Source organism: Lepidochelys kempii, chromosome 1 (assembly GCF_965140285.1).
Source record: "Lepidochelys kempii isolate rLepKem1 chromosome 1, rLepKem1.hap1, whole genome shotgun sequence".
NCBI classification, from domain to species: Eukaryota; Metazoa; Chordata; order Testudines; family Cheloniidae; genus Lepidochelys; species Lepidochelys kempii.
The window spans coordinates 58422094-58439018 of record NC_136380.1 but is presented as its reverse complement, the minus strand read 5'-3'; the positions used below and the strand labels follow the sequence as shown (position 1 = coordinate 58439018).

Sequence of the window (16925 nt, the reverse complement as noted above, 5' to 3'; positions counted from 1 at the left end):
CCTTTTAAGCATTCTGTCCATTTTATGACAAAATGAGTGTGACCAGACACTGTCTTGAACATCAGTCTGATAGGGAGATTAGGAAAATTGCTACACTAAGTGTCTTTCTTAAAACTTCATAGAATCATAGAATAGCAGGGTTGGAAGGGACCTCGGGAGGTCATCTACTCCAACCCCCTGCTCAAGGCAGGACCAATCCCCAGTTTTTGCCCCAGATCCCTAAATGGCCCCCTCAAGAACTTAGCTTTGCTCTCCTGTAAATTATTTTTCCTTATTGCTTTCATAACCATATTGTTTTGTTAGTGAAGAAAGGAATGGGTATTAAATGTAAATGCTGATTTAAAAGTCACAGTTTCATTGAACAAAGTGGATCACAATATTCTATAGTTCCTAAATGCTGCATATAACCTACTTTATGCAGTACAAGTTAGTGCAAGAAGACTAAGAAGCAGTGATTTAAAATAGCAGTTACAGTACAAAAAGCTAATTCTTGCCCAGAAGAAAATTATCTATTTTTCCACATGATCCATTCATACAAGTTCTTTTAAATCTATTTTTGTCATACGTACCTGCAGCCCCTGTTTAGGGAAAACTTCCGCAAGGAATTGTGAGTAAGATCAAAGCAGGGACTGCAACTTTTAACCAGCTATTTCAGATTCTAAAATGAAGTTGTGTGTACCAGCACAACATTGTCTTGTAAACTGTGCACGTTTTCTACTGGACAAACTATATTTTAACTAAAAGAAAAGGAGGACTAGTGGCACCTTAGAGACTAACCAATTTATTTGAGCATAAATAAATTGGTTAGTCTCTGAGGTGCCACTAGTCCTCCTTTTCTTTTTGCAAATACAGACTACCACGGCTGCTACTCTGAAACCTATATTTTCACTGTAGCATGGCTGGGAAAATAGCTCTGTGTGAAGTAGTCCCAACAGAACCAGAAGCTGCATGGTAACTCTCAAGCTATAGTTTTGAGTTTCATTCCACATTGGAAGGGTGAGCTCGGTGGTGAGAACTTTCAGGCAAACAGGAACGCATTTTACGGTTGTTCGGTGGGTGAGAGCATCGCAAATTCAAGGGTTCGGCTGAAAGCGGGAGAAAATTCAATGGTTTCCGCTTGGTTTGTTTGGGGATTTGTTGGAAGGCGGTGTTCAATTCATGCGGAGCTGAACAGACCGAACGAAAAACTCTACCTTAAAAGCCCCGGTTCAGTTCGGTTTTTAAAGCCCAGCTGCCCCGTTCCGACTCGTGCTTTTCCTTTTGAGCCTCGGAGGGGCGCTGATTCCTCACTGGGAACATCGACGGAGCTCTTTTAAGCAAAAACTGCCGGCGGCAGGTGCACGCTTGGGGCTGGCCCTGGCTTTCGTTGTCACTTACCCAGCAGTGAAAAATGGGCTTCCGATGCGCTGGGGCCAGTCATTCGATTAGAAGCCGGAGCGATATAAGCTCCACGGGGAGAGGAGGGGACAGTGGAGCCCAGCTGGGCCCGGCCCCTCGCGCGGCAGCTCCTCGCTCTGCCCCCGGCCGCCGAAGAAGAGTCCGAGCGGCGGCTCCTGCTGCCCCCGCCTCGCCGGAGCGGGGCCCCGGCCCTGGCAGCGCGGCGCTCGCCGCCCACCATGGGCTGCGGCCCGGGCGCCTCTCTCCCAGCTCCTGCCCCCGAGCCCCAGCCCCTGGCCTAGCCGCAGCCGCCGGCGCCATGGGGGGCGGCTGCGAGAACAGCAGCGCCCCGAGAGCGGAGGGCGAGGCGTGGGCGGGGTCCCCGTGCGACGAGCGGCTCTGCAGCTCCCTGCCGCTGCCCGCGCTCATCCCGGTCACCGCCCTGTGCCTCGGGCTCTTCCTGGTGGGGGTGGCGGGGAACGTGCTGACCCTGCTGGTGCTGCGGCGCTGCCGGGAGCTGAAGAGCACCACCAACCTGTACCTGGGCAGCATGGCCCTGTCCGACCTGCTCATCCTGCTGGGGCTGCCCTTCGACCTCTACCGCCTCTGGCGCTCCCGGCCCTGGATCTTCGGCCAGCTGCTCTGCCGCCTCTCCTACTACCTGGCCGAGGCCTGCACCTACTGCACCATCCTGCACATCACCGCGCTCACCGTGGAGCGCTACCTGGCCATCTGCTTCCCGCTCAAGGCCAAGGTGGTGATCACCAAGCGCCGGGTCAAGGCCGTGATCGGGGCCCTGTGGGCCTTCGCCCTGCTCTCGGCCGGGCCCTTCTTCTTCCTGGTGGGCGTGGAGCAGCGGGACAACCAGACCGACTTCAGCCGCGAGTGCCGGCTCACGCCGCTGGCCACCGAGTCCGGCCTGCTGGGCATCATGTTGTGGGTCACCACCAGCTACTTCATCCTGCCCGTCCTCTGCCTCAACGTGCTCTACGGCCTCATCGGCAGGGCGCTCTGGAGGAGCAAAGTCCGGCCCCAGGGCCCCAGCGCGGCCCTCAGGGAGAAGGGGCACAGACAGACCATCAGGATCCTGGGTGAGTCCCAGGGAATCAGCCCCTTCCCTCACTCCCTACCCAGGTACCGCCCAGCTCCCCCCAGGCTGGGCTCGATCAGCCCTGTACAGACCATGGCAACCCTGCACCCTCCCCGCAGCCCACCTCTGCGGGGTGGCTCCAGGGTGAACTGCAGGGTGAAAAGGCCTGAGAACTTCATAGGGCACGATTCGGCCAGTGTCTGCACCCTACCGATTTCAGCAGGGATGTGTCTGAGAGCGGGGACATCAGAGGTGGAAAAATCCCTTAGGTCAAACTGCTCAGTGGGGCCTGGTGACCTCTGACCGCAGCAAGCCACCACTGGTCCCTATAGATGTACTCAGCCAATTTCTAGCTGTAGGTGAGGTTCATGCTCTCTCCAAACCCTTGCCCAGTTTAAAATTACTCTAATAATGAGGCTTCTGCCTCTTCCCTGGGGAGATTTTTTTCCCCTTGCCTAATAGGTTTCTCTGTTAGCAGATTTTCTGGGGTACTTGCTAAATCTTGCTTTCATACATTTGTGTGCACCATAGACGTCAGCACCCCCCAAATGCACTTGGTTATAATATTTTATTTTAAATAATATTTGGGATATCTACTACCTAAAATACTTCCTGACAGCTAACTAACTTCACTAACTTTATCTGTGTAGCACAACTGAAATTCAGCCGTCTCAGAGGTGGATAACCAGGCTGGCAGCAAGGGAATGGAGAATTTGGGGTCAGGTACATGTTTACGAAAAGGGCTAACAAATCATTATGGGCCCATGCAGCAAAGAAGACTTGTGATGAAACCCTGGCTCCATCGAAGTCAGTGGTGATACTCCCATTGACTTCAATGGCACTGATTTTCATTCCTTTATTTCTAAGGCTTCATCTGACACACCTATTTTCTATCAGACAGCTACAGGAGAAATGCAAAGGGTTGAACAGACCCTGCCGGTATTTGAACATGTGGCTCCCAGCCGTCTATGTATTTAGAAAATATTGATTAGACCACAAAGCCATGCTTGCAGGAATGCATAACATTCATCTGCAAGCAGAGGAGATACTAAAATACTCTGTAAAAAGAACAGGAGGACTTGTGGCACCTCAGAGACTAACAAATTTATTTGAGCATAAGCTTTCGTGAGCTACAGCTCACTTCATCGGATGCATCCGATGAAGTGAGCTGTAGCCAGTGGTGAAAGTAAAATGCAGATCTTACCGGTATGGGGCTGCTCTGTCCCTCCCGGAAGGGGCATGGCCTTGGGTGGAAGGGGCTGGGCTGGGGGTCAGCGTGCCACAGCCAGTCCAGCTGCGCTCCCTGGCCCGCGCCACCCAGGGCTCCAGTGGCAATTTAAAGGGCCCGGGGCTCTGGCTGCTGAGGCTGCAGCAGCAGCAGCAGCCGGAGCCCCGGGCCCTTTTAAATCGCAGCCCCGGGGAAGCTACCTCTTTTGCCCGCCCCCTGGTTGGCGGCCGGGGGGGCAAAAGGGGCAGCGATATTAAAGCTGATGCCCTCCATCAGTGACCCCACCAGGTCGTCGCTACCCCGTTTGCGCCCCGCCATTGGCGGCCCTGATGGTCGAGACCCAGCAGGGCCGCCGGTCGGGGGCGCAAAGGGGCAGCGATGTTCAAGCAGAGTTCTTAAAGTGCTGCCACAGCAGCTCTGTAATGTCAGCCGTGCCGGCCGGTCCTGGCAGCCGCCTTTTACCGGTGCGCCGAACTGGCCCGGGGCCCCTTCTTTTCAGCCCTGGCTGAAGCTCACGAAAGCTCCTGCTCAAATAAATGGGTTAGTCTCTAAGGTGCCACAAGTCCTCCTTTTCTTTTTGCGGCTACAGACTAGCACGGCTGCTACTCTGAAACCACTCATTGAAATACTCTGTGCTAACTGTGATATAAGTGCTTAGAGAAAAACGTATACAATCGATTTTAGACCTTCGGTGGTTGTTCAACAATTCAGTTATTTACGTGCACTGACACAGTTAGTTTTAGGCTCTTAACACTTACAGAGTTGAATTAACATTGCCAGCGTTCATTTTTGTAATATATTGGCTAATTTTAAAAGATTCCAGTTGTTGACTGAGCATCATTTCTACATTATGGCCCGATGTGGCCGAAGGTTTTTCTGCCTCTGTTGCCATACGTAAAGCTCTTTTAACAAGAGAGAAACTGACTGCATACAGAGCCCTGTCAGTTGCACAAAGCAAAGAAACTAAAACCACTAGAGAAAAATACGTGTTTGCGAACTTCTTTCAGATGTAGTAAACTTAGATACTTCTTTTAACTAGAGTAGGACCAAGTTTTCTGACAGAAATGTGAATTTCAAGGTGACAGTGTCTTTTGACATATGGGTCAAACGGATCCTTGGTTATTCCTTTGAAGCTAGTGGATTACACAAGGGATGAATTTGGACCATTACCTTTTTTCTATAATTGACTGGCCATATGTTCTCTTTTGAAAAGTCACAAGTAATACAAAGGAATTGTACGTGTTTCGTGAACTTGTAAATAGAAATAATTAAAAATAATGCACACGGTAGATTATAGTAAGAGCCCAGTAGAGAGAACACATTAACTGTGCAGCGTGTTAGAACAGGCATAACGGTACAGACCTTTTCAACGTATCCGTGTTTAAAAATAAATCGATGACAAGAATACGTTTGCTGTGCACTTTTACAAAAACACTCCTCATTCTGGTTTTCCTCTTAATTTTCATATTACATAAATGAAGTTGAAAATGTTACATAAATTCATTTTTACTGTGTTTGCTATTATAGGGAAGATACAATAGTTTACAATTTTATATTCACTAAAGTATGTACTCTTTCCCATTTAAATAATCTCTAGGAATGTTGCTGGAGAGATTCCCAATTACCTTAGTATGTTCTGAAAAGTAGTTAATGGATGTGATGCTGTTCCCATTTTCTTACACCAATATAACTTCATTACTTCACTGGTATTACTCCTGATCTACTCTAGTGTAAGAAGAGGAAGTCATGAGAACAGAATCAGATTTACAATATATTATATGTTTTGGTACCTACACATTCAGAATGTTAGTGGTTTAATGAGTCTGAATCCTGACCATTAACTATTTTGTGTGTGTTGTTTTGTCTTACAGCTGTGGTGGTTCTGGCATTTATAATTTGCTGGTTGCCATTCCATGTGGGCAGGATCATATTTATAAACACTCAGGATACCAGCACGATGCTTTTCTCCCAGTACTTTAATATATTCGCTTTGCAGCTTTTCTATCTGAGCGCATGCATCAACCCAATCCTCTACAACCTCATTTCAAAGAAATACAGGGCAGCCGTCTACAAACTACTGCTTCCACGCAGATCTGGGAAAAGGGCTTTCAGTGCTACCCGGGATACTGGCGGCTACACTGAGACCAGCGCTAGCATAAAAAAAGAGTACATAACCCCCTTCTGAGACTGCTTCACAGATGGACTTTTAGAGAGATAATCTATAAAGGAAGGGCAGTTAATTCTAGCATTATAGTCATAAAAGACTAGATTTTTGTTTTGCTATTTGTGGAGTTTTATAATTCTTTGTATTTTTTCTTAATACTTGTATTGAATAGGCAACTTAGAATCGTGAGACTGGGATACAACTAGTGAAAGGCAACAAAATAGCAAAGGGCGAGGTGGCGTCAATTACCCAGAAACCCCATTGTTAATTTATTACATGTCAATCAGTAAAAATTGCTTTGTACAATTTTTAGGACTGTCTGTGAGAAACAGTGCCAAATATTGAGGTTGTTCTGTTTGGGTTTGATAGCCACGGAACCTCCAAGAGCGCCTTTGCCCTTTTGAAATTGATTTCTCATTAACAAGATCTTACAAACTATAAGGCCCAACTGCAAGGAGGTCCGTGCAGGTGCAGGGGTCCATCCATATGAGTGTCCTGCAAGATTGGAGTTTAAGATTTTAGGATCTAATTGTGCAAACATGAGTAACTTTACTCACATGAATAGCGTCACCAAACTCCCCCAAGTAAAGTTGCTCATGTGCATACTTGTTTCCAGGATCAGTCCCTTAGGTATGACCTGTACAATTTAAGGGGTCTCTAATTTATATAATATGGACCAATCCTCTGTAATAATTTTAATAGTAGTGTTGTTCCTTATTAAATATATGCAATAATTAGCTCACATTAGGTTAACTTTCTAGTTGTGACTGAGACTACAAATTTTAAACCCAGAATATAAAACTAGATGATCTAGTGAGGAATGTGGTGGTGTCAGGCAGAGCTATAGGAAGACAAGGTATGGTTATCTATGGAGAGTCAAAGCATATTGCTTATACATGAAGAGTCAAATTCTTCTTTCAGCTACATTGATGTAACTCTGGAACAACTCCACTGAAACCAATGGAGTTAAGCTGCATTCACATCAGCATAATTGATCATATGGCTATACTTTAATTTTAGTTGCGTTTTAACACATTAGTTAACCCGTGTTAACTACTGTGGTTGTGTATCCTTAGTGTAGTAACCCAGGTGTTCTGTCTACACTAATGTTTACAATGGTATGACTGGACATGTTAAAACATGACTAAAAATTCCAGCATAGACTCCCCAAGAAAGCAGCGTTTGACCCAAACCTTTCCCAGGCATTAAAATTCTCAGACAAAACCCTTAGTTTAACGAAAGGGAGCACTGGCTGGCTAGAGTAAAGGCCCTGGGGCAGAGGAGCCAGTTAGCTCATGGCATGCCATACACATACAGCCTTTGCTTTGCAGCAACGTCTCACCACTGCGAGGCTGGGTTTTTTTTTCCCCTTTCAAAATGTTAAATTAACAAAAGAACAAAGAATATTTGCTAGTTTGTGGATTTGGTAGAACACCGTCATTTTCTCCTGTGAACTTTGTAAATAAATAGATGTATTTAAAACAAAGCCTGGTGGCATTGATTTGTGAGCTTCACTAGCCTGATACTAATCTGTCTAATCTAGATCAGATAATCCCACAGTGTGGTCTGCTGAGAGCTGGTGGGTTACATGGTGCTGGCCCCTCCTCTTCATTTCCACTTGCTAAATGTTATTGAAAGACCTGCTAAAAGCACTTTAAATACTTCCTCCGTGTTACTTTTCATTGTGAGCAATTCCTGTAGCTTCCATGGGGATGTTATGTGATCATACGTAGGAGGGGGAGTGGCTCCCCTGAACACAAACAAGAGGGGAGGTGCCCCCTGTGATTGTGACTAGAATGGAAAACCATCCACCAGACACACCCTATATAAAATGTGCTCCTTACTTTGAAGAAGTGTCAGCAGCTCTGTTCTGTCTGATCTGTAGCATTTATGGCACACCAGCCACTGTAATGTCAGTTTTCAGAGTAACATCCGTGTTAGTCTGTATTCGGAAAAAGAAAAGGAGTACTTGTGGCACCTTAGAGACTAACCAATTTATTTGAGCATAAGCTTTTCGCTGTAGCTCACGAAAGCTTATGCTCAAATAAATTGGTTAGTCTCTAAGGTGCCACAAGTACTCCTCTTCTTTTTGTAATGTCAGTATAACCCTTTAATGTTGGAGCCCTGCATTCCTGCTCCATATCAGCTTCCGGCAAGCTATTTAGAAGTTGCCTTGTTTCTTACTCGTGGTACGCCTGGGGTGGATATTATGATTGGGAGATAATGCATTGCTGCTGATCAGCGCAAAATGCCAGAAGCAAACTGGTTTCCGGTTACCGTGATGGCATGAAATCTGCCCTGTTTGGTAGGAAGATCATTTGTGTCCCCATTGTAAATACCCCCTTTCCAAGCATCACAGAATACAGTAACTCCTCACTTAAAGTCGTCCCGGTTAACATTGTTTCATTGTTATGTTGTGATCAATTAGGGAACATGCTCGTTTAAAGTTGCGCAATGCTCCCTTATAAGGTCGTTTGGCAGCCACCTGCTCTGTCCACTGCTTGCAGGAAGAGCAGCCCGGTGGAGCTAGCTGGTGGGGGCTTGGAACCAGGGTGGACCGACAGCCCCCCTATCAGCTCCCCGCTCCACTAAATTCCCTGTGCAGCAGCTGCCCAGCAGGCTATCAACTGCCGGCAGTTCAGCTGTCCCTCCCACCACTGCCATGTGCTGCTCCTACCCTCTGCCTTGGAGCTGCTCCCCCGAGCCTCCTGCTTGCTGGGGGGTGGAGGTGGGGGGGGAAAGGGGGGCTAATGTCAGGGTGTCCCCCTCCCCCCTGCTCCTGCACCCCACTTACCTCATCTCCATAGAGCAAGGGGGCACACGTTAGGGCTCAGGACTGAGGGAGCTTCCTGGCAGAGCTGTGGTCTCAGCTTGCTGATTAACTTAACAGGGCAGTGTACTTAAGAGTGGGGCAGCATACTTAAAGGGGAAATGCGCCTCTCTCTCACACACACACACACACACACACACACAAAATGTGTCTCTGTCTGCCATGATGTCTTCCCTCCCTCTATTCCTGCTGCCTTGTAGCGTGTGAGGCTACGTTAACAACGGGATGGAGAATAATATTAGAAATATTGTAATGCTGAGCTATAAATCACTGCTTCATCCTCACCGTTGTCAGCTCTGGCCATCCCACTGTAAAAACAAGATAGAGCAGAAATAGATTTCAACTACATTCCAAGATGGGGAACGAAACTAATCAGCAGCATGGAAAGCCTTCCATATGAAACAATTGGGATTTTTTAAAGAGGAGACAGATAAGGAGGGACATAGCAGGGGGTGCACAAATGATGAATAGTATGTCAGGGCACTCCAATTTACCCTCTTGAAATACAGGAATAAGGGGACATTTGATTAAAAACTGAAAGGCACCAAATCAAAAATGTGACAGAGGGAAACTATTTTGCACAACTTATGATTAGTCTGTGAAATTCATTGTCACAAGAGATCAGTGTGATGATTTGCTTAGCTAGAGTTATAAACTGGCTATTTCTCTGTCTAACAAAGCAGCCCACAGTCACATACCCTGATGTTTTTCGGTTGATTGTTTGGTTTTTTAAAGCACCTAACATTTGAAAAGGCTAAAAACACTTCATGCTCCTAGGTATAAACCAGTGTAATCAAGGGGACTGGGAAGAAACTCCCCCACTGGGAGTAAGTTATTCCAAAACTGTCCACTCTGGTGTTTCCCACCTTATTCAGGCATTGGGTAGAGGCCTCTGCCAGAGACAGAAAGTGGATTTGGGGCCTGCTCCCACTGCCATTGAAGTCAATGGCAAAACTCCCATTGGCTTCAATGATGCAGGATTGAGCCCTAGATGAACTACTGCTCTTACCTAATATGGCAGTTCCCATGTTCCTTTTAGGTTTCAACAAAATATTAGGCTTTAGGCATTTCTTTAAATAAATGTATTTTGTGCCTCTCCCCCAACAGACCTGCCTGAGGTATGGCTTGGCAGGTTATTGTGGCCCCGTGCAACCTGATCTGCACATTCTGCAAAACACAGAGGCTCTGGCCACTGATTTTTACTGACTACTCACCAGTTTAGATATGCACCAGTAAGGTGAATAATGGGGAAAGTATCAGGGCTTGAGCCAAAGGCCACTGAAGGCAGCCAAAAGACAGGTGGTTTTGGGTAAGGCTCATATTCCCACAGAAAAAGGCGGGTTAGTCAATGGTACAGAAGGGTGAACAGTTACCCTCCAAAATTCCATGCAGCCCTTCTTTTTTCCGGAGCAAGGTAACATCTGTGAGCTCGCTGTGGCAGTTGGGTCCAGAGAGCTGTTTGGTTTTTGTATTATTTATATTACGGTAGTATCGATGCCCCAGCTGACATCCAGGACCCCATTGTGCTAGGTACATAGTAAGAGACAATCCCTGCCAGAAAGGCTTACAGGCTCAGTACAGATAAGACAGATAAACAGTGCACAGTCAACCTGTGGAAATCTTTGCCAGAGGATGTTGTGAAGGCCAAGACACTAACAGGGTTTAAAAAAGATTTAGATAAATTAATGGAGGATAGGTCCACCAATGGCTCTTAGCCAGAATGGACAGGGATGGTGTCCCAAGCCTCTGTTTGCCAGAAGCTGGGAATGGGCGACAGAGGATGGATCACCTAGTGATTACCTGTTCTATTCTTTCCATCTAGGGCACCTGGCATTAGCTACTGTTAGCAGACAGGATGTCTAGGTGGACCATTGGTCTGACCCAGTATGGCCATTCTTATGACAAAAGAAGAACTATGGGCCCCATTTTACAGCTGCTCTTACACAGACAGCGCTTTTCATTAGTAGATCTCAGCATGCTTCAATGGCGGTGAATATCATTCACCCCATTTTACAGATGGGGAAACTGAGGTACTGATAAGTGACATGACGTGCCCAAGATTACACAGGATGTCTATGGCAGAGATGGGAACTGAGCCCAAATCTGTGTGCCCATGCAGTGCCTTATCCACAAAGCCATCTTTCTTCCAGGCTGGGAAGCAACTGTGTTTTTCTCTGGTCCTTATGAAATTCCCACTTGGTTTTGGTTTTGTTATAATACACTAAACCCAACTCCTGCTTGCCTTCTTCATGTGAGTAGCCCTTTGGAAGTCATATGAGAAAGGCAAGTGGGATTTGTTCCTAAGGCATTTTCTGTGAGGACTGGAACTTTTAAAATATCCTTTCAGAAACATTACAATTATGATAACTCTAGTAAATGTGAAAATCCAGGCTGAGCAGCATTTAATGGATTGTTCTGATCAGAAAAAAATAGTGTTTGTAATGGTCTGTAAAGGGGTTCATTGGAGAAGTGATTAGATTGGCTGGCTGGCTAACCTTTACTTTCTATGGAGACCTGTGAATGTTCCATTATTTCTCCACCAATCTCTATGGGGACACAGCTATGAGCAAAAGAATTATGCTGAAAAGTAAATTAGCCCAGGTACATTCACTCTTTTGAGAGCAAAAATTCTCCTCCAGAGTTGTATAGTCTAGTATGGTGGATGGGGTTTACATCTTTTTTAAAAGCCTTCACTAACGTAAGCTCTGGTGATACTTGTCCGCTCCTCCTGGAGCCCAGTCCTGGCTGATATTCGCCATCTGCTTTTTCTGGATATTGTACGCGTGTCTCAGGGCAGCAGGCGATTGTGTCTTTGTTGTAGTGGAGCCTAGCAAGAGGAACTCATTCCCCATTGACATCTGTCTCAGCCAATCCCTGTTCACTTATCAAAGGCATCTTCAAACCATTTTCTGAAGGTATTTTGGCCCTGCCGGCAGCCCCTCATTGATAGATGTTTTATATGCTGTTTTTCTGCAGTTGGGGAAAGACACTTTTGAAACTAAGTTCCCAGCTCAGGACTGCACTTCAACTTCAAGTTAAACACATGGTTCAAGTGTTGTGTGAATAAGGGCCTAAATTATTATAATTCTATCTAGTCATAGCAGATAGAATCTCTTCATAGCTACCAATCCTAGGCACTTATATGGCCTCTGCCATAGGTGGCTGGCCCCAGTAAATGAAGTAGCTCCAGAGCCCCAGTGTCAGAGCAGATGCTCCCATTTGGCCAATTAAGAGGGCAGGGCAGCATCTTTGGGCTATAAAGAATCAGGGAGGCCCAGTGAGCTAAAGTAGCCTGTTTCAGTCTGGAAGGGTAGGTATGAGCTGCTGGAGACCAGGGGATTGTGGTAGGGCCAAGAAGGAAGTTGAAGGTAAAGGAGCACTAAAAGAGGTTTGCTGATATCCCTGAGCCAGGGCCAGAGGGCTGAAGGTAAGAGGAAAAGCAGTGGAGGGAGCTGCCTGCTGACTCTAAGCTGGAAAGCCTTCAGCCCTTGGCTTTGGAAATGGGACAGTAGGGCTATTTACCTGCTGACATCTCTAGGGTGGGAGAGCTAGACCAAGAGGAACTGAGGGTGGGGCGTAAGGGATACTCCCTCGGCAAGGATGCACCTAGCAGAAAGATTATAGGATGACTGGCTGGAGGGGCTAGCATGGCTGCCCTAGTACAGGGAGAAGAGAGGGCTAATGAGGAACGTGTGTGTGGTCAAAGGTGCTGGTGTGTGGTACATGGGTACTGAGGAATGAGAAGACTTGAGAGATGAGAGGACTACCTGTACTGGGGTGACAACTGGCCTATGTGTTTGGATTTGTATTATGGATCATTGGCACACTGTTTGGGTAATAAACTGCCCCCAAGAAAGATTGAAGTGAAGTTTTTTGGGTCACCTGAAGGGGGAAACTGAGGCAGTATGTCTCTCGTGCCGTGGCCTGCTGCAGGATGGCACTTCAGGCAGGACCAGCCCCCATTCCTGTAATATCTGAGCAGCTCTCACTCTTTAATGTATTTACCCCCACAACAACAGTGTGAGGTCAGAAAATGTTCTTATCTCTAATCTTACAGAAGGGGAATGAGGCCCAGAGGGACAAATGGCTTCCCCTAAGTAGCCCACAAAGTCTTTGGCAGATCAGGGAATTTTTAATAGCCTGACCACTAGACTAGACCATTCTGGAAGAAGATTTACAGTTCTGAGATCAGTTGCTGGGGGTGGGGGGGGGGAGTTAGAGAGTAGGTTGTGCTGGTGGGTGAGTGGCACAAAATGTGAAAGAGTCAAATATAGTAAAAATCTCATGAATCAAACTATACCATAGAATCTCTATGGCTAGAAATTCCATGCTTGAATAATAAGAATATAGCGGTAGGAATATACTACCCACAACCTGACCAGGATGGTGATTGTGAAATGCTCTTGGAGATTATTATTGCATTTTCCATTTTTATAGCATCTCTAATGGGGGATTTCAACTACCCGCATATTGACTGGGTACTTGTCTCCTCAGGACAGGATTCAAAGAACGTTTTTAGACACCATTAATGACTGCTTATTGGAGCATAGTCCCAGAACCCCCGAGCGGGAGAGGCAATTCTTGACTTAGTCCTAAGTGGAGCACAGGTTCTGGTCCAAGAGGTGACTATAGCTGAACTGCTTGGTAACCGTGACCATAATGTAATTGAATTTAACATCTTTGGGGTGTGGGAAGATCCATCACATTTAACGTAAGGAAGGGGAACCTCACAAAAATGAGGAAGCTAGTTAATGGAAATTAAAAGGTGCAGTCACACAAGTGAAATGCCTGCAAGATGCGTGGAAACTTTTAAAAAGACCATAACACCGGCTCAAACTCATAAGCCAAATTAGAACACAAATATAGTGTTATAGGTCTATAGCAGAGGACCAAAAACTGCCACTGTGGCTAAATAAGAAAGTAAAAGAAGCAGAGACAAAAAGACACACTTTAAAAATTGGCAGTCCAATCCCACTGAGGTTAATAAAAAGGAGCATAAACTCTGGCAAGTGCAAAAGTATAATTAGACAGGCTAAAAAATAATTTGAAGAGCAACTAGCCAAAGACTAACAGAAAATAGTTTTAAGTACATCAGAATCAGGAAGTCTGCCAAACAATCAGTGGGGCCACTGGACAATTGAGGTGCTAAAGGAGCACTCAAGGAACATAAGACTATAGCAGAGAAGCTAAATTAGGGTTACTATATGTCTGGGGTTTTCCCAGACATTGCGTCTTTTTTGATCCTCTGCCTTCTGTCTGGGTGGATTTTTTCAAATAACAGGCAATGTCTGGAATTTTTGCAGAGCAGTCATTGCAGCTCAGAAAGATCCCCAATTGGTCTGCTTCCTGATTGGTCCATTCCCCTGCAGCCCCAGCTGCCAGACCCTGGCTTCCAGCCCTCAGGAGGGAGATCCTACAGGGAGATGCTGGTGCTGCATCCTGGGCTTTCTCTAGCCTCCCTGCCAGGGAGCGACACTAACCCCCTCCAGGACCCCCCAGGTATCCCTTCCAGTGTACCCACCCCTCCAACACCAACTGAACTCCCTCTCCAGCTTCTCCATCCCCATCCCCACTGGAAGTGTCCTCTTTTGGGGAACTTAAAATGAATTCTTCACATCAGTCTTCACTGCAGAGGATGTGAGGGAGATTCGAGCCATTCTTTTTAGGTGATAAATCTGAGGAACTGTCCTAGATTGAGATGTCAGTAGAGGAGGTTTTGGAACAAATTGATAAATTAAACAGTAATATGCCACCAGGACCAGATGCAATTCACTCAATAGTTCTGAAGGAACTCAAATATGAAATTGCAGAACTATTAACTGTGGTATGTATCTATCGCTTAAATCAACTTCCATACCAGATGACTAGAGGATAGCTAATGTGACACCAATTTTAAATGTCTCCAGAGGTGATTCTGGCAATTACAGGCTGGTAAGCCTAACCTGAGTATGAGGCAAATTGGTTGAAACTATAGTAAAGAACAGAATTATTAAACACACAGATGAATGCCATTTGTTGGGGAAGAGTCAACATGGTTTTTGTAAAGGGAAATCATGCCTCACCAATCTATTAGAATTCTCTGAGAGGGTCAACTAGTGTGGACAAGGGTGATTGATTGGATATAGTGTACTTGGACTTTCAGAAAGCCTTTGACAAGGACTCTCACAAAAGGCTCTTAAAGTAAGTAGTCAGGGGATAAGAGAGAAGGTCCTCTCATGGACCAGTAGCTGGTTAAAAGACAGGAAACAAAGGGTAGGAATAAACTGTCAGCTCTCAGAATGAGAGTGAAATAGCAGCATCCTTCAGGGGTCTGTACTGGGACTAGTGGTGTTCAATGTATTCATAAATTATCTTGGAAAAGGGGGTAAATAGGTAGCAGAACTTGCTGCTGAGTAATTTTGTATCAAAATAGTTAAGCACAAATCTGATTGCAAAGAATTACAAAAGGATCTCCCAACATGGGAACTAGATGACAAAATGACAGATGAAGTTAATTGTTAAATGCAAAGTAATGCACATTGGAAAACCTAATCCCAACTATACATTCAAAAAGATAAGGTCTAAATTAGCTGTTACCACTCAAAGATCTTGCGGTCATGTTGGATAGTTCTCCAAAAACATTCATCCCATGTGCAACAGCAGTCCAAAAATACCCAAACAGAATAATATGAAAGGAATAAATACTAAGAAAATATCAAATGCCACTGTATAATCATGGTACACCCACATCTTGAATATTGTTTGCTGTTCTGGTCTCCCCATCTCAAAAAAGATCTACTAGAATTGGAAAAGGTACAGAAAAGGCAACAAACATTATTTAGGGTAGGGAACAGCTTCAGTGGAGAGATTAAAAGAGGCTGGGACTGTTCATCTTGGAAAAGAGATTAAGGGGAGATATGATAGAGCACTGGAAGATCATGACTGCTGTGGAGAAAGTGAATAAGGAAGTGTTTACTCCATAACACAAGAACTGGGGATCACCCCATGAAACCTGGGCAGCAGGTTCAAAACAAACATAAGGAAGTATTTCTGTATACAATACAGTCAACCTGCGGAACTCATTGTCAGGGGATGTTGTCAAGGCCGAAAGTATAACTGTATTCAAAAAAGAACTAAAGTTCATGGAGGATAGGTCCATCAACGGCTATAAGCTAAGATGGCTGGGGATGCAGACCCATGTTCCAGGTGTCCCTAGCCTCTGACTGGCAAAGGCTGGGAGTGGATGACGGGATGGATCACTGGTGATTGCCTGTTCCATTCATTCCTTCTGGGAAACCTGGCATTGGCCACTGTCAGAAGACAGGATACTGGGCTAAGCGGACCATTGGTCTGACCCAGTATGGCCATTCTTGTGCAGTGAAAAGTATTTTTAAAATTTATAAATTAGTGTAAGAGGAGACTTGTATAAACATAATATCACTTTGTACAAATGTTTGATGTACACTTCTATGGAAATAGTGCGTTTAAATATAAGCAAAAGTCTAATCCTCCAAACTCAAACATGCTATTCACATGAATAAGTGCTTCTCACATAAGGCTGGTTGTTCTTCTTGCTGTTGATATGTCTTATTTCTAAATGGCCATTTCTCAAGTCATTTTGCCGTTGGTGCTAAGAAAGTTGAGATGTAGAGGGACATCTAGTTCTCCCCGCCCCCCCATTCATGGCTCCTCTTACTAAAAATGGGAGCGCACATTGCCTAGACTAGTTAAAAGGAAATAAGTTAAGATTGAAGAATTTACCTCCCTCTCAAAATAAGGAGTTGTGAAACTAAACTTCTATAAACTGTGTTTAATCTGATGTGCCCACACGCAACATTGCACATATTTAACTAAACTAATTTAATATTACACCTGTAGGGGTGTGTGTTTAAACAAGCCCCTAGAGCATTGCATTATGTGGAACAAAAGGTGATTGAATGAGGTGGAGAAGTGTGAAAACTACAAGAGAGACTTATCACCAGACAGGAGTAGAGGGGACTGAGATAGAGGTATGATCTACACAATCAAATTAAGATACGAATTAAGAAGTGAATTTAAACCAATATAGATAAACTGGTGCAAAGTCCTGTGTGGACATTTACTGTTAAACCAAAAAATGGCTTATTTTAGAGTAACAGGTTTCACTAAAACAAAAAGTCCTCTCAGCCTTTTGCACCAATTTAACTCTGTCAGTGAGTGCGGGGTTGGACCCAGAGTCTGTCATTGCATGACCCAGGGACCTCTTTTTGCCAACTTT

At 45.4% G+C, this 16925-nt stretch overlaps 1 protein-coding gene across 1 annotated transcript; it reads left to right on the top strand.

The window, feature by feature from the left end:
* The first annotated feature begins 934 nt into the window (after nt 1–934).
* MLNR (motilin receptor) lies at nt 935–7306 on the top strand. The gene is made up of 2 exons (XM_073343915.1): nt 935–2468; nt 5567–7306. The coding sequence occupies exons 1-2, from the start codon at nt 1391–1393 to the stop codon at nt 5878–5880; spliced, it is 1392 nt and encodes a 463-aa protein (XP_073200016.1). The 5' UTR covers nt 935–1390; the 3' UTR covers nt 5881–7306.
* The last annotated feature ends 9619 nt before the right edge of the window (nt 7307–16925 follow it).